This window comes from Oncorhynchus clarkii, chromosome 9 (assembly GCF_045791955.1).
Source record: "Oncorhynchus clarkii lewisi isolate Uvic-CL-2024 chromosome 9, UVic_Ocla_1.0, whole genome shotgun sequence".
NCBI lineage: Eukaryota > Metazoa > Chordata > Actinopteri > Salmoniformes > Salmonidae > Oncorhynchus > Oncorhynchus clarkii.
Window position 1 is genome coordinate 4,244,700 of NC_092155.1, and position 24,363 is coordinate 4,269,062.

The 24,363-nt window shown below is 41.4% G+C and overlaps 2 protein-coding genes across 2 annotated transcripts in view; both read left to right on the plus strand.

Annotated features, from left to right (window-relative positions):
- LOC139415790 (phosphatidylcholine:ceramide cholinephosphotransferase 2-like) overlaps window positions 1-24,363 on the plus strand; it is a 742,387-nt gene that overhangs the window by 303,118 nt on the left and 414,906 nt on the right. The window lies entirely within an intron of this gene.
- LOC139417012 (zinc finger protein basonuclin-2-like) lies at window positions 6,835-20,135 on the plus strand. Its single transcript, XM_071166246.1, has 6 exons — window positions 6,835-6,855; window positions 6,962-7,064; window positions 11,398-11,573; window positions 15,750-15,815; window positions 18,099-18,306; window positions 18,490-20,135. Exons 1-6 carry the CDS (start codon window positions 6,835-6,837, stop codon window positions 20,133-20,135), a joined length of 2,220 nt encoding a protein of 739 aa, XP_071022347.1.

Below are 24,363 nucleotides of genomic sequence, written 5' to 3' on the forward strand. Positions count from 1 at the left end.
GGTAAGGGACCTGCGGTTGGTAGGGGACCTGGGGTTAGGGGGGGTGGTAGGGGACCTGGGGTTGGTAGGGGGCCTGGGGTTAGGGGGGTTGGTAGGGGACCTGGGTTTAGGGGGGTTGGTAGGGGACCTGGGGTTGGTAGGGGGCCTGGGGTTAGGGGGGTTGGTAGGGGACCTGGGGTTAGGGAGGTTGGTAAGGGACCTGGGGTTAGGGGGGTTGGTAGGGGACCTGGGGTTAGGGGGGGTTGGTAGGGGACCTGGGGTTGGTAGGGGGCCTGGGGTTAGGGGGGTTGGTAGGGGACCTGGGGTTAGGGAGGTTGGTAGGGGACCTGGGGTTGGTAGGGGACCTGGGATTGGTAGGGGACCTGGGGTTAGGGGGGTTGGTAGGGGACCTGGGGTTAGGGGGGTTGGTAGGGGACCTGGGGTTAGGGAGGTTGGTAGGGGACCTGGGGTTAGGGGGGTTGGTAGGGGACCTGGGGTTAGGGAGGTTGGTAGGGGACCTGGGGTTAGGGGGGTTGGTAGGGGGCCTGGGGTTAGGGGGGTTGGTAGGGGACCTGGGGTTTGGGGGGGTTGGTCGGGGACCTGGGGTTTGGGGGGGTTGGTAGGGGACCTGCATCCTTGAGATCTATCTACACCTTGATTGGAGTCCAGCTTTGGTAAATTCAATTGATTGGAGACCATTTGGAAAGGCACACACCTGTCTTTTAAAGGTCCCACAGCTGACAGTGTATGTCAGAGCAAAAACCAAGCCATGATGTCGAAGGTGTTGTCCGTAGAGCTTAGAGACAGTATTGTGTCGCGGCACAGGTCTCGGTCAAAGGGTACTAAAATATGTACACAGCATTGAACGTTCCCAGGTTCCAAACCTGGAAGAGATTTAGAACCACCAAGATTCTTCCTAGAGCTGGGCGCCCGGCCAAACTGAGTAATCGGGCCTTGGTCAGGGAGGTGATCAAGAACCCAATGGTCACTCTGACGGAAGTCACTCCTTTGTAAAAGGCTTGAATGCCAAACGTCACGTCTGGAGGAAACCTGGCACCATCCCTACGGTGAAGCATGTTGGTGGCAGCATCATGCTGTGGGGATGTTTTTCAGCGGCAGGGACTGGGAGACTAGTCAGGATCGAGGGAAAGATGAACAGAGCAAGCACTGATAGATCCTTGATGAAAACCTGCTCCAGAGCGCTCAGGACCTCAGACTCTAGTCAAGGTTCACCTTTCAACAGGACAAAGACCCTAAGCAAACATCAGGACAACGGAGGAGTGGCTTCGGGACAAGTCTCTGAATGTCCTTGAGTTGCCCATCCGAAGCTTGAACCCAATCTAACATGTCTGGAGAGACCTGAAAATAGCTGTGCAGCGACGCTCCCCATCCAACCCGACAGAGCTTGAGAGGATCTGCAGAGAAGAATGGGAGAAACTCTCTAAATACAGGTGTACATAATACCCAAGAAGACTTGAGGCTGTAATCGCTGCCAAAGGTCCTTCAACAAAGTACTGAGTAAAGGGTCTGAATACTTACGTAAATGTGGTATTTCCGTTTTTTTTCTAAAAACCTGTTTCTGCTTTGTCATCAAAGTGTATCGTGTTTAGATTGATAAGGGGGGGGGGGGGGGACAATTAAATAAATTATAGAATAAGGATCTAACGTAATAAAATGTGGAAAAAAGTCAAGGGGTCTGAATATTTTCTGAATGCACCGTATATATCCTTCTCCCTATGGCCCACTGATACACACACACACACAATCAGTGTACATAGACAGACGCTCTGTCTCTCTCTCTCTCTCTCTCTCTTGGCTCAGTCTCACATCCCAGATCCTCACCCAAATTTAAATGGGAGGAGCCAAGATTAGGGACTCAAAAAAAGGAGAGAGAGAGACAGAGAGATACAGAGAGAGAGAGAGACAGAGAGATACAGAGAGAGAGAGACAGAGAGATACAAAGAGAGAGAGACAGACAGATACAAAGAGAGAGAGATACAGAGAGAGAGAGAGACAGAGAGATACAGAGAGAGAGAGACAGACAGATACAAAGAGAGAGAGATACAGAGAGAGAGAGACAGAGAGAGTTAGATACAGAGAGAGTTAGATACAGAGAGAGAGAGAGAGTGACACAGAGAGAGAGAGAGAGAGAGAGAGAGAGAGAGAGAGAGAGAGAGAGAGAGAGAGAGAAGTAACAGTAGTTGTCAAGATCTTCTAGCCTACACAGTCCAGAACAGGAGAGAGGAGAGGTACTAAGAGACCGCAAACCCCTGACACCAACCTGACCCACACAACCAACGTACAGGTGAGTTTAAGACACGTGGGTGAGCCCACAAATAATCGAGAACTATAGCCTAAATTGTTGTATAATTAATTTGTTAAAATGATGTGCAAAGTTTTTTTATATAAAGTGTAATGTTATTTTCTTGAGACGCTTGATGTTTCTTTTCTCGATAGATTCGTTTTATTTTTGCTTTCTTCTGTGGCGTAAACCAAACATATTTAAAGGTTTGAATGTTTGTGAATTCTTATTGTTCTTTCACACAATATCTTACCATGAAAGGACACATTTTTCACATTTGTGTTTTTTCATCAGAAATGATTGCTTATGGGTACCTTCCAGTGTGTGTAAGATATTACTGTTTCCAGATTTTGAATTCATAGTTGTCCTTAATAATCAAATAAAAATTGCAAAACGCTATATATCTATTGTTAAGCTGGAATGTTCACTTCCTCTATATTTGGCTGTGATATGTGGTTGTCTCACCTAGCTATCTGAAGGTGAATGTACTGACTATGACTGGTCCACCTAGCTATCTGGAGATGAATGTACTGACTATGACTGGTCCACCTAGCTATCTGAAGATGAATGTATTGACTATGACTGGTCCACCTAGCTATCTGGAGATGAATGTACTGACTACGACTGGTCCACCTAGCTATCTGGAGATGAATGTACTGACTATGACTGGTCCACCTAGCTATCTGGAGATGAATGTACTGACTATGACTGGTCCACCTAGCTATCTGGAGATGAATGTACTGACTATGACTGGTCCACCTAGCTATCTGGAGATTAATGTACTGACTATGACTGGTCCACCTAGCTATCTGGAGATGAATGTACTGACTATGACTGGTCCACCTAGCTATCTGGAGATGAATGGACTGACTATGACTGGTCCACCTAGCTATCTGAAGATGAATGTACTGACTATGACTGGTCCACCTAGCTATCTGGAGATGAATGGACTGACTATGACTGGTCCACCTAGCTATCTGAAGATGAATGTACTGACTATGACTGGTCCACCTAGCTATCTGGAGATGAATGTACTGACTATGACTGGTCCACCTAGCTATCTGGAGATGAATGTACTGACTATGACTGGTCCACCTAGCTATCTGAAGATGAATGTACTGACTATGACTGGTCCACCTAGCTATCTGAAGATGAATGTACTGACTATGACTGGTCCACCTAGCTATCTGGAGATGAATGTACTGACTATGACTGGTCCACCTAGCTATCTGAAGGTGAATGTACTGACTATGACTGGTCCACCTAGCTATCTGAAGATGAATGTACTGACTATGACTGGTCCACCTAGCTATCTGGAGATGAATGTACTGACTATGACTGGTCCACCTAGCTATCTGAAGGTGAATGTACTGACTATGACTGGTCCACCTAGCTATCTGAAGATGAATGTACTGACTATGACTGGTCCACCTAGCTATCTGAAGATGAATGTACTGACTATGACTGATCCACCTAGCGATCTGGAGATGAATGTCCTGACTATGACTGGTCCACCTAGCTATCTGAAGATGAATGTACTGACTATGACTGGTCCACCTAGCTATCTGAAGATGAATGTACTGACTATGACTGGTCCACCTAGCTATCTGGAGATGAATGTACTGACTATGACTGGTCCACCTAGCTATCTGAAGATGAATGTCCTGACTATGACTGGTCCACCTAGCTATCTGAAGATGAATGTACTGACTATGACTGGTCCACCTAGCTATCTGGAGATGAATGGACTGACTATGACTGGTCCACCTAGCTATCTGGAGATGAATGTACTGACTATGACTGGTCCACCTAGCTATCTGGAGATGAATGGACTGACTATGACTGGTCCACCTAGCTATCTGCAGATGAATGTCCTGACTATGACTGGTCCACCTAGCTATCTGAAGGTGAATGTACTGACTATGACTGGTCCACCTAGCTATCTGCAGATGAATGTCCTGACTATGACTGATCCACCTAGCTATCTGGAGATGAATGGACTGACTTTAAGTCACTCTGGATAAGAGCATCTACTAAACAACTAAAATGTAAATATTTTACATACAGATCTCATATTACTGTATTGAATTATTATTGTTATTTATATTATTATTAGTAGTATTATTTATATTATTATTATTATTATTATTTATATTATTATTATTATTATTATTTATATTATTATTATTTATATGATTATTATTTATATTATTATTAGTAGTAGTATTATCAGTATTATTATTTATATTATTATTATTTAACTTATTATGATTTATATTATTATTATTTATATTATTATTAGTAGTAGTATTATCAGTATTATTATTTATATTATTATTATTTATATGATTATGATTTATATTATTATTATTTATATTATTATTATTTATATTATTATTTATATTATTATTATTTATGTTATTATTTATATTATTATTATTTATATTATTATTATTTATATTATTATTATTTATATTATTATTATTTATGTTATTATTTATATTATTATTATTAATATTATTATTATTTATATTATTATTATTTATGTTATTATTTATATTATTATTATTTATATTATTATTATTTATATTATTATTATTTATGTTATTATTTATATTATTATTATTTATATTATTACTATTTATATTATTATTTATATTATTATTATTTATATTGTTATTATTACTATTTATATTATTATTATTTATATTATTATTATTTATATTATTATTATTACTATTTATATTATTATTATTTATATTATTATTTATATTATTATTATTTATATTGTTATTATTACTATTTATATTATTATTATTGTAATGTATATTATTATTATTTATGTTATTATTATTATTATTATTTATATTATTATTATTTATATTATTATTATTTATATTATTATTATTTATATGATTATTATTTATATTATTATTAGTAGTAGTATTATCAGTATTATTATTTATATTATTATTATTTAACTTATTATGATTTATATTATTATTATTTATATTATTATTAGTAGTAGTATTATCAGTAGTATTATTTATATTATTATTATTTATATTATTATGATTTATATTATTATTATTTATATTATTATTATTTATATTATTATTATTTATGTTATTATTTATATTATTATTATTTATATTATTACTATTTATATTATTATTTATATTATTATTATTTATATTGTTATTATTACTATTTATATTATTATTATTTATATTATTATTATTTATATTATTATTATTACTATTTATATTATTATTATTTATATTATTATTTATATTATTATTATTTATATTGTTATTATTACTATTTATATTATTATTATTGTAATGTATATTATTATTATTTATGTTATTATTATTATTATTATTTATATTATTATTTATATTATTATTATTTATATTATTATTTATATTATTATTATTTATATAATTATTATTTATATTATTATTAGTAGTAGTATTATCAGTATTATTATTTCTATTATTATGATTTATATTATTATTTATATTATTATGATTTATATTATTATTTATATTATTATGATTTATATTATTATTTATATTATTATTATTTATATTATTATGATTTATATTATTATTATGATTTATATTATTATTATTATTATTATTATTTATATTATTATTATTATTATTTATATTATTATTATTTATATTATTATGATTTATATTATTATTATGATTTATATTATTATTATTTATATTATTATTAGTAGTAGTATTATCAGTATTATTATTTATATTGTTATTATTTATATTATTATGATTTATATTATTATTATTTATATTATTATTAGTAGTAGTATTATCAGTATTATTATTTATATTATTATGATTTATATTATTATTTATATTATTATGATTTATATTATTATTTATATTATTATGATTTATATTATTATTTATATTATTATTATTTATATTATTATGATTTATATTATTATTATGATTCATATTATTATTATTTATATTATTATTAGTAGTAGTATTATCAGTATTATTATTTATATTGTTATTATTTATATTATTATGATTTATATTATTATTATTTATATTATTATTAGTAGTAGTATTATCAGTATTATTATTTATATTATTATTATTTATGTTGTTATTATTATTACTGATGACACAAATGTGCCATTTGCGAAGTTGTTTATTAAAAATGTAGTTATTTGTTACGTTTGACTGTGGAAAACCTATCAGTACTAGGTATTTATCAGATAGTGAGGTGGATATGTATCATTTAGCTTTAAAAAAAACATGATTAATTGTCTCTCTGAAATGAAACCATCATGTGATAGATTTTAAACCAATACATGTCTGTCATTGAACCACACCATGTCATGATTAGATAGTGAAAACAATACAAGCTAATTTACCAACATGTCTGAAAATGGATATATATCATTTTGTTAATAAAGTTTTAATGTTTGAAATGGAATAGCTATATTATTCTTTGTTGTAATAATCTATTTCTACAGTCTTAAAGGTCAAAGATGGTGTAATATGGTGAAGATGTCTCCCAACTTGGACCAGGTATGCTGTGTGTGTAACTTTAACTCCCTCTTGTCCCACAAGCAGCTATAAAAGCAGCTCTAAATGTAATCTTCTTCATCATCTCTCATTCCTCCTCGTTCCCCAGGTGATCAGATGTACCCAGGTGAACTGTACCTGTCAGTGTTTCAGACCAGCCAAGACCAACCTCAGGATATGTGACCACTGTAGACATGGCTGGGTAGCTCATGGTGAGCGTACACACACACACACACACACACACACACACAGACACATGGATATAGACACACATACACACACACACACACACACACACACACATGGATAAAGACACACACACACGGATAGAGACACACACACACACACACATGGATAGAGACACACACACACACACACACACACACACACACATGGATAGAGACACACAGATAGAGACACACACACACACATGGATAGAAACACACGGATAGAGACACATACACACACACATGGATAGAGACACACACACACACACACACACACATGGATAGAGACACAGTTAGATAGAGACACTAGTTAAATATTGGTTATTTAAATAAAGGTAAAATAAAATAAAATCTGAGAGTGGTTACGTTTCTCCAGGCCCCATCCCTCAGCTTTCTACCAAAACAGAGGCGGGTGCCATTTTGTTATTGTTTCATCTGTGGATTTCTGTCCTTGAAGATCAAGGGGTTTTACATTCATTGGAATGACTGGGAAAGTCTGCCAGACTTTGGGTTTTTAAATGTAAAGATATAATTTAATCGTATTATGATATGTAGTAGAAAGGATTAGAAGAAGCCTAATAACCAAACCGCAGAGTGAAATGCAACATCAACATACGGCCAGCTATATAAACTCTAACACGGATTCATCCTCCAATAGAGGTCTATCAATTTGGTGACATGAATTCAAAGTCTTTTAATCTAATGCCTCTTAAAGGGGGAAGTAATCTAAAAGTAACTGAATGTAATCAGATTACAATACTGAGATTGGGGTAATCCAATCACACACACACACACACACACACACTGACACACACACACACCCTCACACTCACACACACACTGACACACACACACACTGACACACACTGACACACACACACACACACACACACACACACACACACACACACACCTTAAGGTTGATGCATGGAATCTGTCAGACTGTTAGAGACCTGGGATCAACATATGGAAAGAGACAGAAAGAGAAATAGAAAGAGGCAGTGAACGCAGCTGCTTGATCCTCTGACATCTGTTAGAGAGAGAGAGGGAGGAGGAGGGAGGGAGAGGGGGAGGGAGGGAGGGAGGAGGGGAGCATGGAAGGAGGGGGAGAGAGAGAAAGACAGAGGGTGGAGGAGGGAGGGAGGGAGGGAGGGAGGGAGGGGGAGGGGAGCATGGAGGGAGGGGGAGGGAGAGAAAGACGGAGGAGGGAGGGAGGGAGGGCGGGAGGGGGAGAGGGAGGGGGAGGGGAGCATGGAGGGAGGGGGAGAGAAAGAAAGGCAGAGGGGGGAGAGGGAGAGGGGGAGGGGAGCGAGGGAGAGAGGGGGAGAGGGAGAGGGAGGGGGAGGGGAGCATGGAGGGAGGGGGAGAGGGAGAGAGGGAGGGAGGGGGAGAGGGAGAGAGAGAGGGAGAGGGGGAGGGGAGAGAGGGGGAGAGGGAGAGGGAGGGGGAGGGGAGCATGGAGGGAGGGGGAGGGGGAGAGAGAGAGGGAGGGAGGGAGAGAGAGAGGGAGGGAGGGAGAGAGAGGGAGAGGGAGGGGGAGGGGAGCATAGAGGGAGGGAGGGAGAGAGGGGGAGAGGGAGAGGGAGGGGGAGGGGAGCATGGAGGGAGAGGGAGAGGGAGGGGGAGGGTGGGAGGGAGGGAGAGGGAGGGGGAAGGGAGCATGGAGGGAGGCGGAGAGAGAAAGACAGAGGGTGGAGGAGGGAGAGGCAGGGGGAGAGGGAGGGAGAGAGAGGGAGGGGGAGGGGAGCATGGGGGGAGGGGAGCATGGAGGGAGGGAGGGAGGGAGGGAGGGAGGGAGAAAGACAGAGGGTGGAGGAGGGAGGGAGGGGGAGAGGGGGGAGTGGGAGCATGGAGGAGGGAGGGAGGGAGCATTGAGGAGGTAGGGGGAGAGGGAGCATGGAGGAGGTAGAGGGAGGGTGAGATGGAGCATGGAGGAGGTAGGGGGAGAGGGAGGGGAGATGGAGCATGGAGGGAGGGAGGGAGGGAGGGAGGGAGGGAGGGAGGGAGGGAGGGAGGGAGGGAGGGAGGGAGGGAGAAAGACAGAGGGTGGAGGAGGGAGGGAGGGGGAGAGGGGGGAGTGGGAGCATGGAGGAGGGAGGGAGGGAGCATTGAGGAGGTAGGGGGAGAGGGAGCATGGAGGAGGTAGAGGGAGGGTGAGATGGAGCATGGAGGAGGTAGGGGGAGAGGGAGGGGAGATGGAGCATGGAGGGAGGGAGGGAGGGAGGGAGGGAGGGAGGGGGAGAGGGAGAGAGGGAGGGAGGGGGAGGGAGGGAGGGAGAAAGACAGAGGGTGGAGGAGGGAGGGAGGGGGAGAGGGGGCATGGAGGAGGTAGGGGGAGAGGGAGCATGGAGGAGGTAGAGGGAGGGGGAGATGGAGCATGGAGGAGGTAGGGGGAGAGGGAGGGGGAGATGGAGCATGGAGGAGGTAGGGGGAGAGGGAGCATGGAGGAGGTAGGGGGAGGGGGAGAGCGAGCATGGAGGAGGTAGGGGGAGAGGGAGGGAGAAGGAGGGGGAGGAGAGCATGGAGGAGGGAGAGAGAGAGAGGGAAAGACAGAGGGTGGAGGAGGGAGGGAGGGAGGAGGGGGGCATGGAGGAGAGAGAGAGACAAAGATTGAGGGTGGAGGAGGGAAGGAGGGAGAGAGAGAGAAAGACAGAAGGAGGGAGGGAGTGGAACATGGAGGAGGGAGGGAGGGAGGGAGTGGAGCATGGAGGAGGGAGGGAGTGGAGCATGGAGGAGGGAGGGAGTTGAGCATGGAGGTGGGAGGGAGGGAGACAAAGGGTGGAAGAGATCAAACCTCCACATCTCAACAACACCAATAAACTCAACAACACTAATAAACTCAACAACACTAATAAACTCAACAACACTAATAAACACAACAACACTAATAAACACAACAACACTAATAAACCTCCACATATCAACAACACTAATAAACTCAACAACACTAATAAACTCAACAACACTAATAAACACAACAACACTAATAAACCTCCACATATCAACAACACTAATAAACACAACAACACTAATAAACACAACAACACTAATAAACCTCAACATCTCAACAACACTAATAAACTCAACAACACTAATAAACACAACAACACTAATAAACACAACAACACTAATAAACCTCCACATATCAACAACACTAATAAACACAACAACACTAATAAACACAACAACACTAATAAACCTCCACATATCAACAACACTAATAAACTCAACAACACTAATAAACACAACAACACTAATAAACTCAACAACACTAATAAACTCAACAACACTAATAAACACAACAACACTAATAAACACAACAACACTAACAAACCTCCACATCCAATGAATGGAATATGAATGACAGTAACCTAAACCTGTCACTGTTACATTGTTCTGGGTGAATATGAATGACAGTAACCTAAACCCATCACTGTTACATTGAACTGGGTGAATATGAATGACAGTAACCTAAACCCATCACTGTTACATTGAACTGGGTGGATATGAATGACAGTAACCTAAACCTGTCACTGTTACATTGAACTGGGTGAATATGAATGACAGTCATCCAGTATGCTGTAGTATAGAAATAAGGTCATTTAACACAGCAGTGTGATGTTGGAAGCTTGTGCAGAAGAGCTTTGTGATCGAAAAGGGAGAAATGAAGTTATTTACGAGAATTAAGAGAGGACCTTTCAACCTGATCCACATGCTTTTGTATATACAGTGTTAAACCGTTAGTTCTAGTAGCCAACCTTCTGATAAAGGATGAGGTCATTATTATTATTATTTAAATGAGTATTTAAATGATTATTTAAATGTATTTACATTATTATTATTATTATTAAACCTGTTACCTGTAATAAAGGGAAGGGATTTATAAATGCTGTCACCATATATAGAGAGCTGGCAGGAAGTACAACCTGCTTCCTGCTGCTTAGGGGGAGGGAGAGAGAGAGGGAGAGAGAGAGAGAGACAGAGAGAGAGAGAGGAGAGGGAGAGACAGAGACAGAGAGAGACAGAGACAGAGGGAGAGAGAGAGAGAGACAGACAGACAGAGAGAGAGACAAAGAGAGAGAGAGAGAGAGACACAGAGAGAGAGAGACGGAGAGAGACAGAGAGAGAGACAGAGACAGAGAGAGAGAGAGACAGAGAGAGAGAGAGAGAGAGAGAGAGAGAGAGAAACAGAGACAGAGACAGAGAGAGAGAGAGAGAGAGAGAGACAGAGAGACAGAGACAGAGACAGAGAGACAGAGACATTTTATTGCTGTGACCATATTGTGTATCTTTTCCCCTCTCCCTCCCCAACCTCCAGCGTTGGACAAGCTCTTCCAGCCCGCCCAGCCCCTGCTCTCTGCTACCCAGGTAGAGGTGGCCCATCCTGGGGTAGTATTTGACCTGGCCTCCCTGGTCCTTTATGGAGCCACGGCTCTCCCCATCAGACTGAAGATCCTATTAGACAGACTGCTCAGTGTACTGACCCGGGATCAGGTATGGTAACTCTTAATAACAGTAATAATAACAACAACAACAATATGAATAATAACAACACTAAATAACGATATTTATAACAATAAGAATAATTACTATAATAATAATGCTAACAATAATAATAGCTACACTAATAACAATAACACTAAATATTCAATAATAATAACTATGATAACTATAATAATACCTACAATCATCATAATAATAACTATAATAATAGTAACTACAATAACAACAACAATAATAATAACTATAACAATAATAATAACAATAACAATAATAATAACAATAATAACTGCAATAATAATAACTGCAATAATAATAACTACAATAATAATAACTACAATAATAATAACTACAATAATAATAACTACAATAATAATAACTACAATAATAACTGCAATAATAATAACAACAACACTAATAACTGCAATAATAATAACTACAATAATAATAACTACAATAATAATAACTACAATAATTATAATAACTATAACAATAATAATAACTGTAATAATAATAACCACAAGAATAATACCTACAATCACAATAATAGTAACTATAATAATAACTACAATAATAATACCTACAATAATAATAACTATAATAATAATAAGGGCGACAATAATAATAACTATAATAGCTATGATAATAATAACCCTATTAATAATAACAATAATAATAATAACAATAATAATAATAACAATAATAATACAATTATTAATATATTTATTTTTATTATTAACACTAAATAATAATAATAACTAACGTAATAATAATAACTAAGTAATAACAATAATAACTATAATAATAACAATAACATGAATGTGAATATAAACCATATCAATTATACACATGAATAAGCCCTTATACTTCCATGCTACATTTAGGTAATTTAACAGATGCACGTTGACTTAGTCAGTATATCATTAGTAATCCATTATGCATGATTACACATGTTTAGAAATTGATGTACTCAGTAAGCCATTATACATGCTTATACACTACCGGTGAAAAGTTGTAGAACACCTACTCATTCCAGGGTTCTAGAACACCTACTCATTCCAGGGTTCTAGAACACCTACTCATTCCAGGGTTCTAGAACACCTACTCATTCCAGGGTTCTAGAACACCTACTCATTCCAGGGTTTTTTCTTTATTTTTTACTATTTTCTACATTGTAGAATAATAGTGAAGACATCAGAACTATGAAATAACACATATGGAATCATGTAGTAACCAAAAAAGTGTTAAACAAATCAAAATATATTTTATATTTGAGATTCTTCAAAGTTGCCACCCTTTGCACACTCTTGGCATTCTCTCATCCAGCTTCATGAGGTAGTCACCCGGAATGCATTTCTATTAACAGGTGCCTTCTTAAAAGTTAATTTGTGGAATTTCTTTTTTTCTTAATGTGTTTGAGCCAATCAGTTGTGTTGTGACAGGGTAGGGGTGGTATACAGAAGACAGTCCTATTTGGTAAAAGACCAAGTCCATATTATGACAAGAACAGCTCAAATAAGCAAAGAGAAACGACAGTCCATCATTACTTTAAGACATGAAGGTCAGTCAATCCGGAAAATTTAAAAAACGTTGAAAGTTTCTTCAAGTGAAGTCGCAAAAACCATCAAGCACTATGATGAAACTGGCTCTCATGAGGACCACCACAGGAAAGGAAGACCCAGAGTTACCTCTGCTGCAGAGGATAAGTTCATTAGAGTTACCAGCCTTTAAAATTGCAGCCCAAATAAATGCTTCACAGAATTCAAGTAACAGACACATCTCAACATCAACTGTTCAGAAGAGACTGTGTGAATCAGGCCTTCATGGTCGAATTGCTGCAAAGAAACCACTACTAAAGGACACCAATAAGAAGAAGAGACTTGCTTGGGCCAAAAAACACCAGCAATGAACATTAGACCGGTTGAAATTTGTTCTTGAGTCCAAATTAGAGATTTTTGGTTCCAACCGCCGTGTCTTTGTGAGATGCGGTGTGGGTGAACGGATGATCTCTGCATGTGTGGTTCCCACCGTGAAGCATGGAGGAGGAGGTGTGATGCTGCTTTGCTGGTGACACTCTGTGATTTATTTAGAATTCAAGGCACACTTAACCAGCATGGCTACCACAGCATTCTGCAGCGATACACCATCCCATCTGGTTTGCGCTTAGTGGGACAATCAATTGTTTTTCAACAGGACAATGACCCAACACACCTTCAGGCTGTTTAAGGGCTATTTGACCAAGAAGGAGAGTGATGGAGTGCTGCATCAGATGACCTGGCCTCCACAATCCCCCAACCCCAATTGAGATGCTTTGGGGTGAGTTGGACCTCAGAGTGAAGGAAAAGCAGCCAACAAGTGCTCAGCATATGTGGAAACTCCTTCAAGACTGTTGGAAAAGCATTCCAGGTGAAGCTGGTTGAGAGAATGACAAGAGTGTGCAAATGTCATCAAGACAAAGGGTGGCTATTTCAAGAATCTCAAATATAAAATATATTTTGATTTCTTTAACACTTTTTTGGTTCCTACATGATTCGATATGTGTTATTTCATAGTTTTGATGTCTTCACTATTATTCTACAATGTAGAAAATAGTAAACAATTAAGAAAAACCCTTGAATGAGTAGGTGTGTTCAAACTATTGACTGGTAGTGTACATGTTTAGAAATTGATATCAAATATGATGATAAATTAGTATAAAATGATTATACTTTATAAATCATTACACATGTATCTACAGGGCCTTAAGAAAGTATTCATATACCCTTGACTTATTCCACATTTAGCCTGAATTCAAAATTGATTAAATTGTTTTTTTCTCACTCCTCTACACACAATACCCCATAATGCCAAAGTGAAAACATATTTTAAGACATTTTTGCAAATGTATTGAAAATGAAATACAGAAATATCAAATTTTCGTAAGCATTCACACCCCTGAGTCAATAAATGTTAGTGTAACGGTTTTCTTTTGTTGAAGGAGAGGAGGACCAAAATGCAGCGTGGTTAGAGCTCAACATGTTTAATCAAGACCATACACGAGAACACTACAAAATACAACACAACAAACGATTCTCAATCGGAGACAACTAACGACACCTGCCTCTGATTGAGAACCATACTAGGCCGAACACAGAAATACAACCTAGACACACAAAACATTGAATGCCCACCCAGCTCACGTCCTGACCAACACTAAAACAAGGAAAACACAAAAGAACTATGGTCAGAACGTGACAGTTAGAATCACGTTTAGTGGTGACTACAGCTGTGAGTCTTTCTGGGTAAGTCTCAAACAGCGTTCCACACCTGGATTGGACAATATTTGTCTATTATAAAAAGTCTTCAAGCTCTGTCAAGTTGTTGGCTAGACAGCTATTTACAAGTCTTGCCATAGATTTTCAAGCCAATTTAATTCAAAACTTGAATGACTCTTTTCACTCTGTCATTTAGGTTAGTATTTTGGAGTAACTACAATGTTGTTGATCCATCCTCAGGTTTCTTCTATTACAGCCATTGAACTCTGTAACTGTTTTAAAGTCGCCATTGGCCTCATGGTGAAATCCCTGAGCGGTTTCCTTCCTCTCCAGCAACTAAGTTAGGAAGGAAGCCTGTATCTTTGTAGTGACTGGGTGTATTGATACACCATCCAAAGTATAATTAATATCTTCACCATGCTCAAAGGGATATTCAATGTCTGCTTTTTATTCCCCCATCTACCAATAGGGGCCCTTCTTTGCGAGGCCTTGGAAAAACAACCTGGTCTTTGAGGTTGAATCTGTGTTTGACATTCCCTGCTCAACTGAGAGACTTTACAGATAATTGTACGTGTGGGGTACAGAGATGAGGTTGTCCTTCAAAAATCATGTTAAACACTATTATTGTGACTTGTTACATTTTACTCCAGAACTTATTTAGTCTTGCCATAACAAAAGGTTTGAATACTTAATGACTCAAGACATTTCAGCTTTTTTTCATTGTTAATTATTTTCAAAAAACGTTCCATAACCAAAATTAAATGTAGACATTATGAGCGTAGATCAAAAAACACAAAATCTCCATTTTTAAAATTCATGCTGTAACACAATAAAATAGAGAATAAGTTAAGGGGTGTAAAAACATCCTAAATTATCTTCTGTGTTCTAACAGCTCACAACTATTTATGTATTGCAGGTTCTATACATTCTAAACAGTCTGGGGTGGACCCTTCAAGACTACTGTAGAGGATACATACTACAGGTAGGGGGATAGAGGATACATACTACAGGTAGGGGGGATAGAGGATACACACTACAGGTAGGGGATAGAGGATACACACTACAGGTAGAGGGATAGAGGATACATACTACAGGTAGAGGGATAGAGGATACACACTACAGGTAGGGGGATAGAGGATACATACTACAGGTAGGGGATAGAGGATACATATTACAGGTAGAGGGATAGAGGATACATACTGCAGGTAGAGGGATAGAGGATACATACTACAGGTAGGGGGATAGAGGATACATACTGCAGGTAGGGGGATAGAGGATACATACTACAGGTAGGGGGGATAGAGAATACATACTACAGGTAGGGGGATAGAGGATACATACTGCAGGTAGGGGGATAGAGGATACACACTACAGGTAGAGGGATAGAGGATACATACTACAGGTAGAGGGATAGAGGATACATACTACAGGTAGGGGGATAGAGGATACATACTACAGGTAGGGGATAGAGGATACATACTGCAGGTAGGGGGATAGAGGATACACACTACAGGTAGAGGGATAGAGGATACATACTACAGGTAGAGGGATAGAGGATACACACTACAGGTAGGGGGATAGAGGATACATACTACAGGTAGGGGATAGAGGATACATATTACAGGTAGAGGGATAGAGGATACATACTGCAGGTAGAGGGATAGAGGATACATACTACAGGTAGGGGGATAGAGGATACATACTGCAGGTAGGGGGATAGAGGATACATACTACAGGTAGGGGGGATAGAGAATACATACTACAGGTAGGGGGATAGAGGATACATACTGCAGGTAGGGGGATAGAGGATACACACTACAGGTAGAGGGATAGAGGATACATACTACAGGTAGAGGGATAGAGGATACATACTACAGGTAGGGGGATAGAGGATACATACTACAGGTAGGGGATAGAGGATACATACTGCAGGTAGGGGGATAGAGGATACACACTACAGGTAGAGGGATAGAGGATACATACTACAGGTAGGGGGATAGAGGATACACACTACAGGTAGGGGGATAGAGGATACATACTGCAGGTAGGGGGATAGAGGATACACACTACAGGTAGAGGGATAGAGGATACATACTACAGGTAGGGGGATAGAGGATACATACTACAGGTAGGGGGATAGAGGATACATACTGCAGGTAGGGGAGATAGAGGATAGAGGATACATACTACAGGTAGGGGGATAGAGGATACATACTGCAGGTAGGGGAGATAGAGGATAGAGGATACATACTACAGGTAGGGGGGATAGAGGATACATACTACAGGTAGGGGGATAGAGGATACATACTGCAGGTAGGGGAGATAGAGGATACATACTACAGGTAGGGGAGATAGAGGATACATACTACAGGTAGGGGGGATAGAGGATACATACTACAGGTAGGGGGATAGAGGATACATACTACAGGTAGGGCGATAGAGGATAGAGGATGCATACTACAGGTAGGGGGGATAGAGGATAGAGGATACATACTACAGGTAGGGGGATAGAGGATACATACTACAGGTAGGGGGATAGAGGATACATACTACAGGTAGGGGGATAGAGGATACATACTACAGGTAGGGGGATAGAGGATACATACTATAGGTAGGGGGATAGAGGATAGAGGATACATACTACAGGTTGGGGGGATAGAGGATAGAGGATACATACTACAGGTAGGGGGATAGAGGATACATACTGCAGGTAGGGGGATAGAGAATACATACTACAGGTAGGGGGATAGAGGATACATACTACAGGTAGGGGGATAGAGGATACATACTACAGGTAGGGGGATAGAGGATACATACTACAGGTAGGGGGATAGAGGATACATACTGCAGGTAGGGGGATAGAGAATACATACTACAGGTAGAGGGATAGAGGATACATACTACAGGTAGGGGGGATAGAGGATACATACTACTCTAGCATGGCGGTGCCGTAGACCACTGCACCACGCAGGAGGCCCCACACTGTGATATTTCACCCAGTAGATATGGGAGTTTATCAAAATTGGGTTTGTTTTCAAATTCTTTGTGGGTCTGTGTAATCTGAGGGAAATATGTGTCTCTAATATGGTCACACATTGGGCAGGAGGTTAGGTAGTGCAGCTCAGTTTCCACCTCATTTTGTGGGCAATGAGCACATAGCCTGTCTGCTCTAGAGAACCAGGTCTGTCTATAGTGGCATTTCTCAATAGCAAGGCTATTCTCACTGAGTCTGTACTGTCTCCCCCCCTCCTCTCTCCCCCTCTAGAACTCTTCCGGCAGCGTATTGGAGCATTGGACAGTGGTCTGTCATAAGGAAGAGATTGTGACTCTACAACAGTTCCTGAGGTTCGGAGAAACGCGGACAATCGTAGAGCTCATGACCTTTCAGGACTCACTGGGAAATGACCTCTCTGATCCCTCCTCTTCCCGGACGGTCTCCAACATCCAAGCGTTCATTGAGAGCAACAGGCAGGGCGGGCATTTTGAGATGGGCAGTCCTGTGAGTGTTCACCATTTCGAGAAAGGTAGCCCTGCTAGCATCCACCATTTTGAGAAGGGCAGCCCTGCTAGCATCCACCATTTTGAGAAGGGCAGCCGTGCTAGCATCCACCATTTTGAGAAGGGCAGCCCTGCTAGCATCCACCACTTTGAGAAAGGCATTCCGGCGACTGGGCACCATTTTGAGAAGGGCAGTCCTGCCAATCTCCACCATTTTGATAATTTTCCTGCCAGTCTCTCTATGCTCCTCCCATTCCAGTTCCATAGCCCCTCCCCCTTGCAGGGTTTGGCCCCTCCCACCAGGCTGGGTGGACTACGGAGGCCCGGGAGGGTCAAACAGAGCGAAGGACCACAGCACCAGTCAGAAAGCAGCGTGTCTGAGTCTGGGTCTCCATATGGTAACCTGGTGAGTCCGGTACCGGCTGCCGTTAACGGTCTAGGAGGAGAAATAGGAAACGGAACTGGGACCAAGACGATGGAACCTAAACCTGAACACAACGAGTCACCGACGAGGTCGTCGTCAGGGCAGCCACACCGTGACCACGACCAGCAGCAGCCGGTCGGTAACCATGACGATCAACGCCTCCACCGTTGTCGACTCAGTTACCTAGTAACCAACCCTGAGCTACAGAAGAAGAACTTCGACAGCAACAACACCTCCTCCCTCTCTTCCTCCTCCTCCCTCTCTTCCTCCTCTCCATCCTCCTCCTCCTCTCTTTCTATGCTGGCCCAGAGCCTGTTCCGTGTAGTGTCCCGCCCCTCCTCATCCTCCTCCCTCCGTAACGACAGGCTCTTCCCTGATGTGTCCTCTCCCCCCTGCTCCTCCTCCCTCCCTAAGGGCTGGCTCTTCCCTGACGTGTCCTCTCCCCCCTGCTCCTCCTCCCTCCCTAAGGGCTGGCTCTTCCCAGAGGTCTCGCCCTCCCTCCGTAAGGGCAGGGTTTGCTGTGGTGCCTGCGACAAGAGCTTCTATGACAAAGGAACCTTGAAGATCCACTACAACGCGGTACACCTGAAGATAAAGCACAGGTGCACTGTGGACGGGTGTGGTATGGTGTTTAGCTCACTGAGGAGCCGCAACAGACACAGCGCTAACCCCAATCCCAGATTACACATGGATACACTTAGACACTCACCAACACCACACAGGGAGACCGCAAACACACACACACGACACACACACACCTGGAGTCAACACACACACACCTGGAGTCAACACACACACACCTATGACAAACTCCATAAACAACAGAGGTGCCACAACACAGCCGCAGCCGTACCCCTAAACCACCCCCAGCATCCACAACAGCAACGACAACACACCCCTCTGACTCACCTTTCAAACCCCACCCCAGCCCCCCACGCAGAGCCAGACAAACCCTCCAGCCCAGACCCCCACAGGGGGCCCATCTTCCCCAGGACAGGGCATCCCTCAGTGGGCATCACTGCTCCTCTGTCCTCCTTCCAGACCCAGCTATTGGTTTCTACTCTGGGAGAAGTTCAACCACTGTCTCAGTTCTACCGTGCTACACGACAGACCTCCCCTCTTCCCTCTTCCTCGTCTCTGTTGGACCAATTGGCTTCTTCCTCCGGGTCAGTGGGAGGGGCCAAGGTTCTCGGATCATCCAATCAAGGAGGTTGGTGTACTTCAGCTGATCCCGCCCCCAAGAAGAAACCCCGGAAGTCTAGCATGCCTCTTAAGATGGAGAAGAAAGTAACTGTCTCAACTGAGGAGTGCAGACGAGAGGGGGAGGAAGAGGAGAGAGAGGAAGAGGAGGGAGAAGGTAATAGGACAGAGGCTGTTTAAACAGGTCGCTAGGCAACGAGGGACTCCAACTTCTGTTCTGGAACAGAGACGCAATAAGGGAGGAAGACGGAGTGGATGAGAGACAGAACATGAGAGAATGAGGAGGAGGAGGATGGATGAGAGACAGAACATGAGAGAGGACAGGAGGAGGAGCAGGATGGATGAGAGACAGAACATGAGAGAGGACAGGAGGCGGAGATGGATGGATGAGAGACAGAACATGAGAGAGGACATGAGGAGGAGGATGGATGAGAGACAGAACATGAGAGAGGACAGGAGGAGGAGGAGGAGGAGGGGGATGGATGGATGAGAGACAGAACATGAGAGGAGGAGCAGGAGGATGGATGAGAGACAGAACATGAGAGGAGGAGCAGGAGGATGGATGAGAGACAGAACTTGGGAGGAGGAGGAGGAGGATGGATGAGAGACAGAACATGAGAGGAGGAGGAGTAGGATGAATGAGAGACAGAACATGAGAGGAGGAGGAGTAGGATGAATGAGAGACAGAACATGAGAGGAGGAGGATGGATGAGAGACAGAACATGAAAGGAGGAGGAGGATGGATGAGAGACAGAACATGAGAGGAGGAGGGGACTGATCCCTCCTTCTTCACTTGTTTAATGATCACATGTTCACTTGAAGACAGTCAGGTCTATACAGTGTCCCAAATGGAACCTTGTTCCCTATATAGTGCACTACTTTAGACCCTATTACCTATACAGTGCCTTGCGAAAGTATTCGGCCCCCTTGAACTTTGCGACCTTTTGCCACATTTCAGGCTTCAAACATAAAGATATAAAACTGTATTTTTTTGTGAAGAATCAACAACAAGTGGGACACAATCATGAAGTGGAACGACATTTATTGGATATTTCAAACTTTTTTAACAAATCAAAAACTGAAAAATTGGGCGTGCAAAATGATTCAGCCCCTTTACTTTCAGTGCAGCAAACTCTCTCCAGAAGTTCAGTGAGGATCTCTGAATGATCCAATGTTGACCTAAATGACTAAAGATGATAAATACAATCCACCTGTGTGTATTCAAGTCTACGTATAAATGCACCTGCACTGTGATAGTCTCAGAGGTCTGTTAAAAGCGCAGAGAGCATCATGAAGAACAAGGAACACACCAGGCAGGTCCGAGATACTGTTGTGAAGAAGTTTAAAGCCGGATTTGGATACAAAAAGATTTCCCAAGCTTTAAACATCCCAAGGAGCACTGTGCAAGCGATAATATTGAAATGGAAGGAGTATCAGACCACTGCAAATCTACCAAGACCTGGCCGTCCCTCTAAACTTTCAGCTCATACAAGGAGAAGACTGATCAGAGATGCAGCCAAGAGGCCCATGATCACTCTGGATGAACTGCAGAGATCTACAGCTGAGGTGGGAGACTCTGTCCATAGGACAACAATCAGTCGTATATTGCACAAATCTGGCCTTTATGGAAGAGTGGCAAGAAGAAAGCCATTTCTTAAAGATATCCATAAAAAGTGTCAGTTAAAGTTTGCCACAAGCCATCTGGGAGACACATCAAACATGTGGAAGAAGGTGCTCTGGTCAGATGAAAGCAAAATTGAACTTTTTGGCAACAATGCAAAACATTATGTTTGGCATAAAAGCAACACAGCTCATCACCCTGAACACACCATCCCCACTGTCAAACATGGTGGTGGCAGCATCATGGTTTGGGCCTGCTTTTCTTCAGTAGGGATAGGGAAGATGGTTAAAATTGTTGGGAAGATGGATGGAGCCAAATACAGGACCATTCTGGAAGAAAACCTGATGGAGTCTGCAAAAGACCTGAGACTGGGACGGAGATTTGTCTTCCAACAAGACAATGATCCAAAACATAAAGCAAAATCTACAATGGAATGGTTCAATAATAAACATATCCAGGTGTTAGAATGGCCAAGTCAAAGTCCAGACCTGAATCCAATCGAGAATCTGTGGAAAGAACTGAAAACTGCTGTTCACAAATGCTCTCCATCCAACCTCACTGAGCTCGAGCTGCTTTGCAAGGAGGAATGGGAAAAAAATTCAGTCTCTCGATGTGCAAAACTGATAGAGACATACCCCAAGCGACTTACAGCTGTAATCGCAGCAAAAGGTGGCGCTACAAAGTATTAACTTAAGGGGGCTGAATCATTTTGCACGCCCAATTTTTCAGTTTTTGATTTGTTAAAAAAGTTTGAAATATCCAATAAATGTCGTTCCACTTCATGATTGTGTCCCACTTGTTGTTGATTCTTCACAAAAAAAATACAGTTTTATATCTTTATGTTTGAAGCCTGAAATGTGGCAAAAGGTCGCAAAGTTCAAGGGGGCCGAATACTTTCGCAAGGCACTGTATAGTGCACTACTTTAGACCCTATTCCCTATATAGTGCACTACTTTAGACCATATTCCCTATATAGTGCACTACTTTAGACCAGAGCCCTATTCCCTATATAGTACACTACTATAGACCCTATTCCCTATATAGTACACTACTTTAGACCCTATTCCCTATATAGTGCACTACTTTAGACCCTATTCCCTATATAGTACACTACTTTAGACCCTATTCCCTATATAGTGCACTACTTTAGACCCTATTCCCTATATAGTACACTAGTGTTGACCAGGACCCACTATTGTACTAGTTACTTAGAGATGGATACCATATGTCAGGGAGGGGCAACTTTGATGGGGTGGGGAACACAACAAAAATCAGAATTCATCATGAGGGGTTGCTTGCGGGTCTTCGTACCCACATCCTTATCCCCCAACCCTGGTCTCTTCGATAATAATCAATAGTGTTGCATGGGGAAGGGGGACCTGATCCTAGATCAGATATTCTACTCTGAGACTCTTTGTGAATAAGGGCCAAGATCTTCTACTGAGACACTTTGTGAATGAGGGCCAAGATCTTCTACTCTGAGACACATTGTGAATAAAGGCCAAGATCTTCAACTCTGAGACTCTTTGTGAATAAGGGCCAAGATCTTCTACTCTGAGACACTTTGTGAATAAAGGCCAAGATCTTCAACTCTGAGACTTTGTGAATAAGGGCCAAGATCTACTCTGAGACACTTTGTGAATTAGGGCCAAGATGTTCAGTGAATGTACTGGCAGTTCATAAGCACTGAATGCAATCAAATATCAAACGGGAAGAAAAAATTGTCATCAAATTAAAAACCAGGCATATTTGTTTATTTAAGTGTCAAGCCTGATCTAACAGGGGAATCTGACTGCAATGGTATCAAGGTTATTATCGTTCATAATGCTAGCTAGTGAGCTGAAGGTTAGAGGAAGTATACACTTCATAATGCTAGCTAGTGATCTGAAGGTTAGAGGAAGTATACACTTCATAATGCTAGCTAGTGAGCTGAAGGTTGGAGGAAGTATACACTTCATAATGCTAGCTAGTGAGCTGAAGGTTGGAGGAAGTACACACTTCATAATGCTAGCTAGTGAGCTGAAGGTTGGAGGAAGTATACACTTCATAATGCTAGCTAGTGAGCTGAAGGTTGGAGGAAGTACACACTTCATAATGCTAGCTAGTGAGCTGAAGGTTGGAGGAAGTATACACTTCATAATGCTAGCTAGTGAGCTGAAGGTTGGAGGAAGTACACACTTCATAATGCTAGCTAGTGAGCTGAAGGTTGGAGGAAGTATACACTTCATAATGCTAGCTAGTGAGCTGAAGGTTGGAGGAAGTACACACTTCATAATGCTAGTTCAAATCTGTACAAAAAATACCTTCCCGAAGTGAAATTCTAGCGCTTATTTCCGACTTTGGAACTTGTATCTCCGAGTTTCTGACAGAATCCAAACTCGCCACAAAATGACATAATTCGCAGTAGGAGACAAACAGTGGTATAAAGTACTTAGACAGTTCCCTGTCTATCTGTAAATGATGTCTGAGTGATGGAGTGTTCCCCTGGTTATCTGTAAATTATGTTTGAGTGTTGGAGTGTTCCCCTGGCTATCTGTAAATGATGTCTGCGTGTTGGAGTGTTCCCTGGTTATCTGTAAATGATGTCTGAGTGATGGAGTGTTCCCTGTCTATCTGTAAATGATGTTTGAGTGATGGAGTGTTCCCCTGGTTATCTACAAATGATGTCTGAGTGTTGGAGTTTTCCCCTGGCTATCTGTAAATGATGTATGTGTTGGAGTGTTCCCCTGGCTATCTGTTAATGATGTCTGAGTGATGGAGTGTTCCCTGGCTATCTGTAAATTATGT